The sequence below is a fragment of the Erpetoichthys calabaricus genome, chromosome 9, assembly GCF_900747795.2.
Source record: "Erpetoichthys calabaricus chromosome 9, fErpCal1.3, whole genome shotgun sequence".
Lineage (NCBI taxonomy): Eukaryota > Metazoa > Chordata > Cladistia > Polypteriformes > Polypteridae > Erpetoichthys > Erpetoichthys calabaricus.
In genome coordinates this window covers 159015914-159033205 of record NC_041402.2, presented here as the reverse complement: position 1 = coordinate 159033205, position 17292 = coordinate 159015914, and the positions used below count along the sequence as shown (strand labels likewise).

The 17292-nt window shown below is 38.5% G+C and overlaps 1 protein-coding gene across 1 annotated transcript in view; it reads left to right on the top strand.

The window, feature by feature from the left end:
* The window catches only part of arhgap32b (Rho GTPase activating protein 32b), a 599869-nt gene that overhangs the window by 514354 nt on the left and 68223 nt on the right, over positions 1 to 17292 (top strand). Inside the window, exon 13 of the mRNA XM_051932371.1 lies at positions 16665 to 16814. Coding sequence (XP_051788331.1) covers positions 16665 to 16814 — 150 coding nt within the window. The remainder of the gene's footprint in view (positions 1 to 16664; positions 16815 to 17292) is intronic.

Sequence of the window (17292 nt, the reverse complement as noted above, 5' to 3'; positions counted from 1 at the left end):
CCCATTACCAGTCCTGTGCAGGTTTGTTTCTGTCATGATCATATATTGGCCCTGGATGAGTGAGTCTGAGTGTGTTGATGGTGTGTGCCCTGTCATGGACTGGCTGTCCGATACTGGTTTCTATCTTAGGCTTAAAGTTTCTGGGATAGAATCCAGTCCACCCAATATTGGAAGTAGAAAAAAACAAATCAAAAACTTTGTGTAACTTTTTAACCTGGAAATGTCTACCGATTGAGTTGAAAGAGATTGCTTTAGTGAGGCCTGTTCAGCACATTTTCAGTGTTTGTATCCACTGGCTATTTCTCGAATGCTGGCTAGACAATGGGGCCTTTCATAATGGTCTCATGTTATTCAGATGTACAGCATCTTATGATCTTGTGTGAACAATTCCACACAACATGCTTTCTTGAAGTTATTTATGAATTTGCCATTTAAACCAGCCTTTACTGGATGTAGGTATCCTATTTATTATTCTACTTTAATTTTGCATTGAGCACTTTTGCATGGAGTCGTTGAATAGTTTTCCTGATTTGTGGTTTTGCCTGTGTAGAGTTTGCATGCTATGAGCCTAGCATTCCGGGTGTACACGGAGTGCTTAATTTTCTTTCTTTTTTTTTTTTTTTTTTATTTTATTTAATTTTTTAAAATCAAATAACACTTCATACACATAATTTCAGTTTTACAAAAAGAAAAAAAAAAAGAAAAAGGTTTGAAAAAAATCAACCCCCACCCCTGTGAAAGAGAGCTAGGCCAGCAGTATAAAAGTTAATGCTAGTAAAGACAAATGAATAGATAAAATAATAAATGAATAAAGATAAATGGAGTAAAAGAGGGGAAAGAACCTGCTTCCTCAATTTAAATGCTTATTCTAAAATGTTATTGATTAGATCCTGCTAGGTTTTGAAAAAGTTTTCTACTGATCCTCTAAATGCGAATTTGATTTTTTCCAGTTTCAAATAATATATAACATCAGTTACCCACTGACTTAGAAGAGGTGAGCACGGTCGCGCAGTGGTAGCGCTGCTGCCTCGCAGTTAGGAGACCCAGGTTCGCTTCCCGGGTCCTCCCTGTGTGGAGTTTGCATGTTCTCCCCGTGTCTGCGTGGGTTTCCTCCCACAGTCCAAAGACATGCAGGTAAGGTGGATTGGCGATTCTAAATTGGCCCTAGTGTGTGCTTGGTGTGTGGGTGTGTTTGTGTGTGTCCTGCGGTGGGTTGGCACCCTGCCCGGGATTGGTTCGTGCCTTGTGCCCTGTGTTGGCTGGGAGTGGCTCCAGCATAACCCCGTGACCCTGTGTTCAGATTCAGCGGGTTGGAAAATGGATGGATGGATGGAGTTAGGATTCTTCCAGTTGAGTGAGATAAGTCTACGTGCCAGTAGTTAAGTAAAGGCAATTACAGTTTGTTTGTCCTTCTCCACTTTAAGCCCATCTGGAAGAACACCAAACACAGCTGTTAGTAGATTAGGAGGGATTGTGACATCCAAGTCACAAAGTCATTTAAAGTCACAAAGGCATTTAAAGATTTTGGTCCAAAATGATGTTCATTTGGTGCAGGCCCAAAACATGTGACCCAGTGAGGCCGGAGCTTGATTGCAGCGTTCGCAGGTTGGATCTTGCCCTGGAAACATTTTGTACAATTTTAAACGAGAGAGATGCGCTCAATGTATATTTTTAAATTGAATAATTCTATGCTTTGTGCATATGGATCTTGAGTGAATTCTGTGCATTGCTACTTTCCACACCTTTTCTGAAATATTGAGTAAGAGATCCTTTTCCCACTGTTCTCTTGAATCTTTGAAAGGGAGGGACTGTAAAATAGTTTTATATATTGCAGAAATGCTGTCTGAGTCCTCGAGACTGAGCAGTATTTTTTTCCGGTATAGTGGTAGGTGGGAGGTGAGGAAAATTGGACAGGTTCTGTTTAACAAAATTTCGATTTTGAAGGTAGTGAAAGAAATGTGTTACTGGTAAGTTAAATTTGGAGTGTAGTTGTTTGTAGGATGCAAAAACATTGTCTATGTACAGATTTCTAAGTGATTTAGTCCCGGGTGTTTTCTAGGTATTAAAAACTGCGTACGTTTGAGAGGGTGGGACGGAGAGTGCTTCATTTTCTGCCATGCTTCTATACTGAAGGGTTGATTGGCATGTTGCATTTTTTTCCCCAGTGTGTTTTAAAGTGTCAGTGCATAGTGTGTAATGGTTTGTCATTATATCCGAGGACTAAGAGAGAATGAGTTTATACTTATGACCTTTTATTGTAAATATACTCTTCATTACATCTTTGGTGGTATTATGTCAGATGATTTTTTTTTATTTAAAACATAGAATAAAATGAAATCCCTATGACGGTACTTGAAAACAAGAATTGTTTAGACAGGATGCAGAAACTCACTAATGCTGACATTTCAGCAAGTTGGTTCATATCAGGATTCAAACCTCGTTTGGCATACTCTTTCAAGGATCAAAGTTAAGTTTAGTTTGTCATTCCACAATGAATTCCATGAAAATTAGGGACGGTATTTAAAAAGGTCTGTCACAATTTTGGCCGTGTTTACAAAGGCTGTTTTTGCTGCCCTGACATTCCAAATGTGTTTTAACTAGTCATGTGCTTTGTTTACAGTTGTGGGCTGTTTTTTGAGCGTAAAACCTTCCGAAGCATGAGTTGGTGGGGGGTTTGTTCATTTTCAGTCTTTCTAAGATAATATTGTGATAATGTGTATTGTAGCTTTCACCACTAATACTATTGATTTAGTGTGTTGCACTTGATTATGTAGACATTTGCAATTAAGTAAAAAAAAAAAAATACTATTACCTGCATATTTTAACCCAAGTATTTTTATTACTTTACTCCTAATTTCTTGTTAATGAAAGATAATATTGCACCACTGAGACCAGGGATCATGTTCCAGGTTCCTCCTTTGTGGATTTTGTGTGTTCTCCCTGTGTCTGTGTGGGTTTCCTTCCACAGTCCAAAAGAAATGCAGGTTAGGTGGATTGGTGGTACTCTATTGGCCTTGGTGTGTACAAGTGCGTGTGTGTGTGTGTTTGTGTTCACCCTGTGATGGACTGGGGCCCTGCATATGCCAGAAAAAAAATCTGATTAATAAAACCTGGCATACACACATTTTTAAATCTCATTCTTCTTGTAAATGTGCATAAGTGAACGTGCCTCTACCCCAGCGTGGTTGCCACCCTGACACAACCATCTATGGACTATGTTAATCAACTTCATACATATGCAGTGGTAATGCGGCAGTCCTTCATTGGCTGGTAGAGCCACCTCCCACTTGTTCCCTCCCAGCACCGCCACCTGCATTTGAGGAGTCCTATAATGTGTGCCGCAACTGAATGCACAACAGCATGTGTGTAATTTCAGCACCTCTCCTCTGCATTTTCATATTCTGGAAAAGGTGTAAGGCACCAGTATCTGAGCAGGTAGCCACCATCACCAGGCACATATATTGACATGATAGATGTTACAATAAATAGTACAGGCCATATGAAAAACTGATGGTTCAGCCAGTTACCTTACCAACAGGCCATTCACGATATACAGTGCCATCAGCAAGTCGACTGCTAAAGCTACTTTACCTCAAAATAAATGAAATGTGGATGAACCCAGGCCACAACGTCTGACAATCTCATCTTGGCATCACAGATGACTTGTACAGTAATGGAATGTCACTGCTTACAGTTATCAAAAGCACCTTCATTCTCGTTAGGTGCCCTTATTGCAATACGAGTGCAGTAAAGTGCGCTGATTACATTAGGAGAACCGGATACTGCTGCAAATTGCCTTGTTATGCTGGCAATTTCTTTATGTTGGCAAAATCATGTTTTGTTTTTGTATGTACACCCATACCATGTGGAAACTGTATGTAGCGCCTTTCAGTGACAGTTAATGGCATCCAGCACAGCAGGCATGATAGAGCTGAAGCTTGGCTAAGATATTCCTGACCTGTCAGACAGTTCCATGAGAAGTGTTAACAGGTAGCCGACATAAACTGACGAAAAAACAAAAAAGTACTTCACTGCAAATATACAGCCATTTGCTCTCTGAAAAGAGAACAGAAATATAGTCTGCACATCGAATTTATCACTTTTGAGGTTTAACGTTTGTTGCATCAAACCACTTTATACTGATGGCTCAGTGATATGAAGTATTGTGTGTGTGTGTGTGAGTTGTCATTTAGTTGGTTCGGCTGCATTTCCATACTTGATCAGGGGTGTCGTCATCATTTCCCAGAATGCTGCATACGGATGCCTCAGAATTTCCGGAGGGGTTATGGTTGGGATTGGGTGTGATGGCTGAACGCACACTAAGGAGAAGTGCTCTGATCTGCTGGCTTGCTGCAGCTGCTGCTGGCAAGCTGCGTGTTCTGCTTGTCGTTGTTTTAAGATCTGGGAGCACCTGAAGTTTATCTGCTAAAAGCATTCCAACAGCTGCTAGGTTAGATGTTGGTGAACTTGTTTAAAATTGTTTGTAAGTAGGGCGTGACGTGCAAAAGTCACTGTCTCATGGGTTTTGCTTCCTAAGGTTGTAATGTCTAGTCTTGCGTGTCGTCAAAGTGTCTCTCCGAGATGATCTGGTGTCGATCGCTTCGCTCAACCCCCCAGTAGGCGCGCTACACTCCTGCCACTTCGCGTCTCTCTCGCTCGCGTTGTGAAGAGGGGGAGCTGAACGCATGCTAAGCAGAAGTGGACAGGTCAGCTACTGGCTTTGTGCTGCTTCTGCCAAGATGCATGTTCAGCTTGTCGCTCTGCACGTTGATCACTTAAAAGCCTGTACAGCAGCTGTCCTTCTGTCTCACTGCCTTGTCTTGCGTGATGTTAAAATGTCCCTCATGGGATGTCAAATTGTCTTCTGAGAAGATCACGCCTTGTCTCCCTGCCAAGATTTTTTACATAATCGAAAGATGTTACTCATATCCTTAGCCTGACATCCACATATCATATGTGTTTACAAAGTGTGTTTTAATAAGTTTACATGTGTTTAAAGTGTGTGGGAGGGGTATTTTAAAGCTTAAACTATAAAAAATGCTTATTTATATGGTCTTTCTATATCGCGGATTTTCACCAATCGCTGATGGGTTTGGAACGTAACTTCCACGATAGGCGGGGGATCACTGTATATTCTTTTTTTGCAGTTTAAACATTTAAAATCAAGTGTCATACTGCTGAGAGAAGTTCAGTGGTTTCTGTAAAGTCAGTGACTCTCCTGTCTGCCCCAAACTATTGTGCTATTTTTAAGTTTAAAACTATAAATTACTGTATAATGATGTTCATGGCTTAATACTATAAACCTCAATGACAATACAAGCAAGGTATGAAACCATATTTTATATAGAGTGCTAAATGTAAAACCTCATTAAGCATTATAACATTGATTAAAATAATCAGGTTCTACTTTGAGATGTATTTCACTAGAAAACCTTGAGTACTCAAAAACCAGAACTATGTGCAATCCAACGTTTTACTTCAATGTTTTTTTTTTTTTTCCACCTTTCTCTTCTGCAATAGTTTGGTTGTTAATTGGCCTTCTGCCACCATGATTCTCACAAGGAAAAATGGTCTGAGATAATGAGATGAAATTCCTTATGTGTGAAAGTACTTGGGGTGGAAAAAAGCTACAAGCTCATTCTATTAAAGTTATTAAAAATGGCATTTCGTTTATAGCCTTGTTCCATGATTTTTTGACAATTTTTGAAATTTTAAAAGCACTACTACTGAACAGAATGCAGTCTGTTAACACAATACTACGGCCATTCCCTACACCACTTTCACCCAAACTTAATGTCTTTTATGATTCACTTCCAAAGCCTTTTTTGTTTTCAGACGTGGGAGGGGAGGAGAGAGAGAGGTGGTATAGCTGACGTAATGAAACTGTGTTGTGGTTCTCCCTTTAAACAAGAATGAAAATGCCTGTTCGCCACTAAATATGGGTTGTCACTCATCTTTTGTTTTATGATTTGGGCCAAACGAGCAAACAATCTGTCAAGCATGAAGTGTTATTTGTACAGGGTTAAGTGTTTCTCATTTACACTCCCAAATCAGGATAATTAGATATTTTTCATTCCTTTTGATCTTACCATAAATATTGACTAAATAAATTTTATGGTGCCTTGAAGCATGTTGAGTAACTTTAAGGAAAATAAGCATTCAGTATTTAACTGAAGAGAAGTAAAATATCATTGATTCCAAAACTCTTTGTAAGTGTGCCAAAGTGCAAGCTTTTTAGGAATTAAAAATGAACTGAAAAGTAAGCAAGAAGTACTTTACAGTTGTTTACTGAGAGTAATAAAACAACATTTAAAAACTCTGAATTAGTATTAGCTGCCCTAATTTGGGGTATTCATATGAAATGTAATGATTACTTTATGACGTCGAAGTATATAATACACAAGAATAGTTGGGGCATATATTTGAAATACTAAAATGTGTGCTTCAGTTTAAATGGTTAAAGTCAAAATATTCTCAATTATCATAGAGAAAAGCCAAGCAAAATGACACCTTTTATTGGCTAACTAAAAAGATTACGATATGCAAGCTTTCGAGGCAACTCAGGCCCCTTCTTCAGGCAAGATGTAATCTTGCTAACACGGTACAACACCCTAGTACTACTCAGTTATCATACTGTAGAAATTTATCATTTTTCCCCCTGTGATAGAGGCCCACATTCATAATCACTGACACTGAAATAGTCTAAAACAATGAATGATGTAAACTTTGCATTTACAACGTAATAGGCAGCCACTCAAACTACCCACTGTCACCTGCTGGTAATTTATTTTTGCACATTAGGTCTACTTTAAGCAAGTGTGTTCAAAATAGTGCTTGTGTTGTCCTTTAACATGCAGTCAAGATAACTAACATAACACCTAATGACTGTAAAGCAATTCATGTTTACGCAAAGTCAATGTCTATCTTAGTATCATCTTTTGTGAGACAGGAAGCTGCTATGGATGAGGGCATACAGGTACCCCGCACACACAGCCGTGTTTGTAGGTGACCTGTTTGTATTCTTCAGTTAATCACACCTGCATGTCCTTGGGAATGTTAGAAGGATAATTAAAAGCACAAAATTCCTGTTATGGAGCTTGGGCTGGAGAGGTGTGTGAAGGTGCAATTACACAAGGAATACTTTAGCTTAAAATGTTTGAATGGAGGTATATTATTATTGTTGTTAAAACATAGAAACCATTATGCAGTATATGTGTGTTTATAATATATACAGTGTGTGTGTGTATATATATATATATATATATATATATATATATATATATATATATATATATATATATATATATAGTTTATTTCTTTCTTTTCTTTGTTTGCCTTCTCTACAAAGAGTGAATACGTTTCGACAAATTCCACCCTTGTAATTGGCTGCCATTACACCTTGTGGCTCAGAACCTGCTGTGATTCTTTTGCAGCAGTCACCTACTTTTAGGAGCAGCTGAAGTGTTTTCCTTTAGCTGTAGTGTTACCTGAACTTGCACTAGCAAAGGATCTAAGCTTTTAGGTTGGGATGTTCTGCTCAGGTTTTTTAAGACAATACCGATCACCAACTTCATGTTACTTTGATGGGATGATTCTGATACTGATTCTGACAAATATTTATCCATAATTCATATGGCATAAAAAATAAATAAATAAATAAAATGCTTCTCATAATTACAAGCTGTCATAATGTTTAGCTTTTTTTTGCAATGTACCTGTCTGAATCAAGGCTTATTTAAAAACAGCAGTTTTCACCATTTCTCTAACAACAAAAAATGTATATATATTTTCTTACACAATCAATAATTTGATATTGGCAATTAAATGCTGCTTAAATATAAATTATACTGTACATGCACTTATACATTTTAGTTATTTTAAGTCATTAATTGCACTACATCTTTTTGCTGTTAAAATATACTTTTTACTATATTTATACAGGTGTGTTTTTTTTTCTTCAGTGTATCAGCTAGACATTCAGAAATCTTGAGGTGTAATTATAAAATATGGATTGCTATTTTAATTAGGTAGTATTTACTTCTTACCAAAATCTATCCTCTATAATATACACAGTATAAATCTAAAAAGAAAAAACCTATTGTTTACTTAGCAGCAGTTTCAAATTTGTCTTTATCTTTTTCTTTTTCCAATTAAAAGTTTCAGCTGCTTCAAGTGGTGTCTGCTTTAATTTAAAGGATAAAATAAAGGTTTGAATCCGTTAAAGTAGCTTTTCTTGTTGTTTGTCTAGTTGAACAGAAGGAATTCTCTGATTACTTTTTTTCCAGTTTATTACTCTGATATATAGCAGGTCCTCGGCTCCAAATGGATGGTCAGTTTTTAAATAAATAATCGTCACACTTACCGCTTTAAGGAGGGGTGTGGTATCATGGAGGCAGCAGTTCCCAGGCGCGATGTGGCACGGGCATTGCCATACTTATATGCACAGTTGTGGAATCGCCCGTCTCCATAATTGATGCCGCGAGCTGCTAATTGCCACACCTATGCAACATCCCCACATAAAATAGATGGAAGCGTGAGTGTGGAATGGGGTGAAAAAAGAAAACAGACAGTACAAAGGTTAAGGGAGAAGAAAGCTGGGGACATTAAGAGCCGATGCAGCGCAAGCGAGGAAGAGAGAGAAGGATCGCTGAAGGCAGGCACACACTTGGAAAGAGAGCCCCTAAGGAGTAGTGTATGGCCGACACTTGGTGGGGGGCAGTTGGAAGTGGTTGCTCCAGCTGAGTGGTTTTGAGGAGTTGGAGTGACCAGCAGTATGGATAACTCGTCGAAGAGGCTTGAGATGGAAAGCCCCAGTGTGACCATCCTGGTCGCTGGGGAAGCCAAGTCTTGGTCTGGTAAGAGAGCTGTACGTAGCCAGGGGACAGAAGGCAACCAGACCAGAAGTAAGGTCAGCTGCACCTGTGGATAGGGCGACTCCCCTGTTGCAGGGTCCGTATGGGAGAAGCAGGGGAGCCGCCAGCTAAAAAGGAGAAGGCATCGGGTTTGTAAAAAGGGACTGTTTCCAGCCTGATGGATTTTAACTTCGTTTTAAAGAATTTTTTATTGGATTTTGACCTCCAATTTTCACCTCGTTCTATGGATTATTTATTTAAGGATTATATTTGAATCACTGCACTATTTATTTGGACACTTTTGTTTTGGTTTGTTTTAATAAAAGCAGTTGCACTTTGCCCCTTCCCCTTCCTTCGTGTGGTGTCCTCATTGCATAGCTAATCTCGGTCATGACTATCGACGGTGTTGGGTTCAAGATGCTTTCAAAACTGGGAGAGGGAGCAAGGAGCAGGACCCGCACCCTCACATACTCCGCTTTCTTTAACGTAGAGACTAATATACTAATCGCCTCTTGTTCACTGATAAAACAAGCTTCCATTCGCTGCTCTTTGTTTACACTGCAGGACGTTTGCTGCAAAAGGAAAAAATAAAAAGACCGCACTTTGGCTCAACTACAGTAATACTTTGCATAAAGGAGCACTGCAACTAAATTATCGTAAAAAAGTCTTTTTATAGTGAAAATCGTCTGATTTCGATTGGCGGCCAATCAATCGGAGCATCCATAGTTTTAGGAAACAGTTTTACAACTGTCTAGCTACTTTGCAAAGATTAAAAAACACATTCTTTTGTAAAAGCTTCTGTTGTTTGGTATTTTGGTGATGGAGGCAGCACCCCAGGGACTGATCAAGAATCTCACATTACCATACTATCCGATTTGCATCTTGGTCATGGTTTTGAAAGTGTAAACTATTTTAGGCATTGTCATGCAAGAAGATTCCAAAGTCATAAAGAAGCTTAAATAAGGCATTGGGATGAATACAATCAGTCAGAATTTGTTCATATTTTTGGCATTAATTTTAACTGCTAAGAGAATCAAAATATACCTGATGCCATAACGGAGCTACCAAAACCATTTGCTGTGAGAAACAAGTATTCAGGCCAGTGCACGTCATTTGATGTCTCCCACAAATGAGGTGTTTTCTCACTGCAGGAACTTTGCTTTCAGGAACCATTGAGTTCATTTACAGTATGATGTAGGCCCTGTGAAACTTGTGGTCCCTGGCCACTTTTGTGTGTTGCATTCCCACCACACAACAGGAACGGTAGCCATTATGAAAAATATGTGGTGTATGGCATGGTGCAGCAGTGAGGTGGCTATGAAGAGTGATGCAGTGCAAAGTGCAGCACCAGTGGGAGTTAACGGGGGACACCCCTACCTTATTTTTTCAAGCTGATCATGGGGGAGATTACTAGTTTAATGTAGTGCATGGCACAGTGCACCAGAAAGGCAACTATGAAGAGTGATGAGTTGCAAAGTGTGGCACAATCGGGTGTTCACGTTGGACTCCCCCACTTTATTGCTTTGAACCAAAGGTGACTTCATGGGGGAGACCATGGTGCAGCTAGGAGGTGACTATGAAAAATGATGCAATGTGAAGTGCGGCGCTCCATCTACATCTTCTCCAAAGGGCAAACTACTGACAGAATTGTAAAATGGCGCCAGTGCTTGTGGTCAACCACTCAGCAAAATTTATCGCCTGAGCTCCACCCACCACAGTCCCTGGTTTAATAAAAAGTACATATCTTGGAGTATGAACTAAAAAAAAAGTACCAGGAACTATGACTGGCCCAGATTCCTGCGGTGGGAATACTCCAAAAGTCCCTGGTTCTTGAAAAAAGGTTCCTATAGTGGGAAAGCACCTACAGTATACACTCATCTGCTTGTCTACAATAAGGGACAGAGCATCTTCTTTAAACAGATGACTTTTCCATAGCTTAGTAGACTGCTACTTACATTATTTACACCATGTTACTTGCAAAAGTGTATTTAGACTCAATAACAGCTTTGGTGTTGCAATACAAGCATTATAAACAAGTGAAAATCTGGTATGCTTGTATGTGTTTCCTTTCAAATCAAAGTATGAAATCAGGGTTAAGAAATTAACGTCTTCACACATGGTTGTCTGCAGTTGCCAATGCTTTTTTCTCTGACTTCCACGACAGGATCATTTTAGTCATTGTGTCTACATAAACATCAACAAGTAAAACAGAGTTTGTCACTGATGTTTCTGCCATATGTCATAACAGTCCGCCATCTCTCAAAGTCACCAAAGGATTTTTAAGGCATGGCAATTAGAGTAGTAAGCAACTAGCACTGCCATATATATATATATATATATATATATATATATATATATATATATATATATATATATATATATATATATATATATATATATGATTATATACAGTAGGATCTTATGCATGATGGGGTGTTGATTGTTTAATTATCACAATGACCATACCTGTGTGGAAGCACCTTCTCCAATAGAATTTCTAGTCCTAGATGTTTCCTTCATCTATTCAGTTGCCTGTTTGCCTGTTTAACATTCGCATGCAAGCACTTTAGTTTAGTACCCACAAATGATTTAGTGCACAGTCCCGGATATTTAGCAAGGAAGCCAAAAGACTTAGTGAGGGGAGGAATAGAGGTTGGAATTATAGCGAAGGAATGGATGGTGAGAATAGGGCAGGATGAGATCAAAGGGTGTCTTTAGGTTTGTTGTTATGGTGGTGCTTTTTGGGGTCCTAAAAAAAGAATTAAGTAGGAGTGTGACATAGTATGTAGGAGAAGAAGGTAAAAGTGCCTTCAAGCTTACCTGTAAATCCCAGTGTTTAGGGTACTTCTTTCTGGTTCTTATAGTTGGGTCCTGAGTCTGAATTATGGGGCATGGTCTATGTGAAGTTTGCACATTTTTCCATTTGCATTTTTCTCCAAGTAGTATGGTTTCCCCTTATATCCCAAAGACATGTGTTTTAGGTTATTTGGTAGCTCTGAAGAGGCCCTTTATCCGTGATTGTGATGGCCTGGTACACCTCCTAGAATTTGTTCCTGCTTCATGAATGATACTGTCAGGGTAGCTCCAGCACTCACAACACTGAATTGAATGAGCTACAACAGAAAATGAGTGGATAAATGGATATGGATATATTGTATGCATGTCTGAATTTTCACATCCAATCTGTGATGGACTGGTGCCCTGTCCAGGGACTGTTCCTACCTTACACCTGATGCTTGCTGGGATATGCTCTATTTTCTCCCACAACCAGGTTCAGGATAAGCAGGATTAATAGATGAATAGATTTTATTTGGTGTAGGCTAAAATCCTCCCTTGATTACTTCAGTCATGAAATAACTTAGACACTGCTGCAGGCAGGTTAGACTATTCAGGAAATGGATAAGTTGATCATGTTACTATGATTGGACATGAATGTTAAGCATATTCTGATGTTTATGCTAAATTATGTACATAGCTACCCTGGCATTATGGGTAAATTCATTTTGGGGAAGTTAGGAGACTAAATAATCGACATAATGGGTTTTATGCTAATAGCTTGTGTGTGTACAGCAATGTCATCATTGTCACAGTGTGAAACCTCTGGTTACTTTTTTTAGCTGTAAGAAAAATGTTTCACACCACCAGTTATGAAATGTATCAGTTGAGTGAGAATGGTTATTTGTGGTGTATGTACTGTGGAGGTAGCTGTTTCCATTGCAAAGATTAATTAATGATTTTGTTCCTTATGAAAATAGGTTATTGACAGCAATGGCACTGTTGGTTTGATGTGGTGGTGGTAAAATGACAAGGAGAAATTTGCATTTGTTTTGATTACTCATTCACAGCGGTACAAAATACAAGCCATGGTTCCTGAAAGCATAACAAAAGACTAGTCTGGTACCATTTCATAGCAATGAATACCACACAACAGGTTTACTCCCTTGCCTCATTTATGCCTATTTTTTTGTGTTTTTGTTTCCTCCTGTTATTGGGTGAGAAATAATGACTTACACATGCTAAAACTTCAGCGTGCACCTTTATGTAACAAATGGACAAAAAAAGCTGCAGCTTGCCATCAATGCAGAGCTGCAAGGAGCATTGGGATTTTCTGTTTTTGGAGTCCTTTGTCGACAGTAGCGAACCAGAAAAGCTAGGTTCTGTTTGTTTATTTATTTATTTTTACTTCAAGAGAAATACAATGTTAAAATAAAATATGCTGTCAATGCTTTGTTAAATATAAAGCATGTCAACACTGAAGTCATTTGTCAACTGGAAAGTGGTTATTGGTTATGTTTGATCCTGACAGCAGTCACAAAACCGTCATTACTCTGTTACCATGCTGCCAAGCAACATGTGGGCAGAATATTAAAAGTGCAAGTCCAAGTATGAAAGTTGATTATCATTATTATTATTACATTCCCAGACCCACTTAACCCATTTGAGTGCTGCTGGGTTCTAAATAGCTATTTTTGACAGCAACATACGTACCAAAGCATGCAGGCGTGCCAATTCATTGCAGAGTCCACTTGTGCACACATTCACACTCGCACAGAGCTCGTTGAGAATCACCAATTAACCTAGCTTTAATGTTTTTTGGGAATTGGTTATAATATTATTATGGGTGATGTTGTATCCTCACAGTGCAGGTTTGAAATGTTCACACCATAAGTTGAGTTTGTCCATTCTTACCACCTCTGTATAATCTTTCTTTCTTTCTTTCTTTCTTTCTTTCTTTCTTTCTTTCTTTCTTTCTTTCTTTCTTTCTTTCTTTCTTTCTTTCTTTCTTTCTTTCTTTCTTTCTTTCACATTCATTAATAAAAATAACTTAGAGTGAATGTGCTTTGTATACTCATTGTAGTTTATATCATCTTTATCTAACCCCTGCCTTCCTTTTCTCATACGCTCAATCATGTGTTCCTAAAGAAACCGCAAACACATTCCTGACTGTTCATGCTTTTACTTCTTAAGAGTCAGCTTGAAGACATGGACATTGTGTAATGAAGTAAGGTGGTATACTTAGCTAGCTAGCTTGTTGTGAAATTTGTTGAAATAATAGGAATATAATTGGAAACTTTACGTTTTAGCCAGCGAAAATTCTTTCTTGAATGCATTCCCTCATTTATTTATCTTCCAGCCACACAACTTAAACTGGAGAAATCCTAATTCGTGGAGGTTTTCTCCAAAATGTGACTTGATTTTAGTGTGGAGGTGTAAACAGCCAAGTGCCATCTCTTTTATTTAGCTCTCACTTTTGTTTAAAGTGCATGCTGCAGTTGTTCTGGGTTTCTACACTTAGTGCCTAGACAGGTTAGGTGACTCAACTGAGGTAATGCTGGTAGTCAGCAACCTTGTGACTTAAAGTCCAACACCTTTAACTTTAGGTGTCACCTTTGCAGATAGTAGATTCATATTGTAAGGAAATAAACATACATGACTAAAATGGATGTTGTAGGACTTATGGGTTTATGGATCTATAAAATAAATCTCTGTTGTTGTAGACTAAGTACACTACCTGGCCAATAAAAAAAATGTCACACGCTTTAATATAAGATCACCTTTAGGTTTGATTACAGCACATATCAGTCATGGCATTGTTTTGATGAACTTATGCAATGTCTCAAAGTTAGTGTCATCCACATTTGCATTCATTTTTCAATAAGATCTTTAACTGACGATGACAGAATCAAACCACTCTATAAAGTCTTTTCCACCACATACCAGAGACTTTCTATGGGGTGTGGTAGGCAATTCATGTGTAAAAATGATTCATCGTGCTTCTTGAACCACTCTTTCACAATTTGAGCCTAATGAATCTTGGCATTGTTGTCCAGGAATATGCCCATGCCATCAGGAAAGAAAAAAATCAATTGATGGGACAAGCTGTTCATTCAGTTGATTCAGGAACTCAGCTGACTTTATTTTATTGCTACATAACGGTGCTGAACCTGGACCAGACCAATTGAAGGAACCCCAGATCATAACACTGTCTACAGAAAATGGTGCATTGGGCACTGTGCATGACAGGTCCATTGGTTTGTGTGCTTCTTCTTACCCTGATGTGCCCATCGCTCTGGAATTGGGTTGATCTGGACTCATCAGGCCACATGAACTTTTTCCATTGCTCCACAGTCCAATCTTTATGGTCCCTAGCAAACTGAAGTTATTTTTTCCAATTAGCCTCACTAACAAGTGGTTATTCTTTGGCTACAGAGCTGTTTAGTCCCAATCCTAGAAGTTCTCTTCACCTTGTGCATGTGGAAATACTCATACTTTCACTACTAAACATAGCCATGAGTTCTTCACTTAATTTTCTACAATTTGACTTCACCAAGAGTTTTAGTGTTCACCATTCATGATTTTCTTCTGACCACGTTTCTTCCATGAAGTTAATGGTTACCACTATCCATTAGTTTCAACAATCTACTTAGTTGTTTTTTCTTTGCTTGATGCTGGCCAATGATTTGCCCCTTCTGAAACGCAAGTTACATCTTTTCCATGACCAAGAGAAACATCTTCAGATATTGTTCTTTAAGAAATGAGAAGATACACACAGCATCTGTTAAAGTTTGAGGGATTATTGGCAGCTGAAACATATTAATCACTGCAGTAACTGTTAGCTTATAAATATTTACTTATTTTAAACTCAGTGACTTTTTTTCTGGCCAGTCAGTGTATCACAGTTGCTAAGAGTAATACTAGTTATCTTTTAGTCAACAAAAGGTTTTGAAACTTAAGGTGCACAGAAAGTGATTAGATGTTCAGATACTTGTTTTCAGTGTTGTCAGCAATATATATTCTTGCAGACATTTCTGATAGAAATTACTTCCCAGAAGTAATAAAAAAGACAGAGGTGTTGAAACAAACCAGTCTATACCAATGTGTGATGAACTTGACCATTGCAATCGCAGTCTGTTGGGATTTCAGTATGAAAAGTAATAAAAATAGAGATTGTAATAATACCCACAATATCCAGAGGTTGCGCAGTGGTTTGTACTTCTCCCTCTCAGCTCCAAGTCTTGGATTCAAATCTCAGCCTGGGAACCATTTATGTATAGTTTTCATATATTATCCATGTCAATGTGGCTTTTTCTTCTGCATGTGGGACATGTGTGTGTTATTTTATTTGCCAACTATAAACTGGCCCACATGAGTGAATGAGTGTATGGGTGTGTGTGTGCGTGTGTGTGTGTGTGATGAATGGACTGGCTCCATATGTGGTGGATTATTGTATTTCAGTCAGTGTTGTTATAACAGGGTCCTGCCTCCTGGGACCCCAAACTGGTTAAGTGGATTAGAAAATGGGTGGTTGACTTTTCTTAAAGAGTGTTATTATTACAGATTCCCATGACCTGTTAGTGTCTTTTCATCAAAATATTTTATCCATACAAGTATGAATGAAGTGATGGAATGTTAAATGGAGGAACATTTTGGCTGTAATTGTGACTCCAGCACCCATGCTTTAGGTGCGCACAAATTCATTATGTGTTATGTTCATTATAAAACCAGTTTAATCCAGTTCAGGGTTGCACAGGCTGGACCAATCCCAGCCTTATTGGGTGCAAGGTGGGAAGCACACTAGACAAACTGGGGTTACACCTACACATACTCACAGTGGAGCCAATTTAGAGTCATCAAATTTCCTTAACTTGCACTTATTTGTGTAATAATGTAACATATTTGATAACCATTAACGATAACCATTTTTTTGTTTTCTGAATTGTCTGACACAGTTTTATAGCAGATGTGAGGTTAGTTTTCATTGCATTTTCCTGGTACTGTGGCCATGAGCATATTTTTCTTTGTTCCCAACAGTGTCTAAAAAGCACGGGAAGCTCATCACTTTCCTGCGCACATTCATGAAGTCTCGTCCCACGAAGCAGAAACTGAAGCAACGCGGGATTCTGAGGGAGCGGGTGTTCGGCTGCGACCTGGGCGAGCACCTTCTCAACTCTGGACATGACAGTAAGCTTTACTTCATTTTCTCCATAAATAAATCACTCCTTTAATTATTTTTTTTTAATTGAGTGTACTTATATTTAATGGTAGATAATGATAACCTAAATGTGTAATCTGTGTTTAGTGGCTTGTTACAAAAGGTTAACTGTGTATTTTTATTTTAGATAGTTGCTAAAGTCTGCTGGTGTGTCTGATAATGAGAGCAGTATTTGTCTGTTTGTGCTCGCTTGTTAGAGACAACTGCAGGAAAAGAACTGCCTGCTTAAACTTCATCTCGACATCTTCATCAACCTGCTAGCGTCTGTGGGCTTGTTGGAGACAGCTAGCTGAATTCAGCTGCCTTTCTTTAATTGTTTTTATCAACATGCTTCTGTGTTTCAGTCTGTACAGGCTATTTTAGTGACACTTCTCAGAGGGTGATGGTCTTTAACGATTTGTTAGAGATTGGTCTCTGTTTATTTGCCTTTCGGTTTAGGTTCATTAG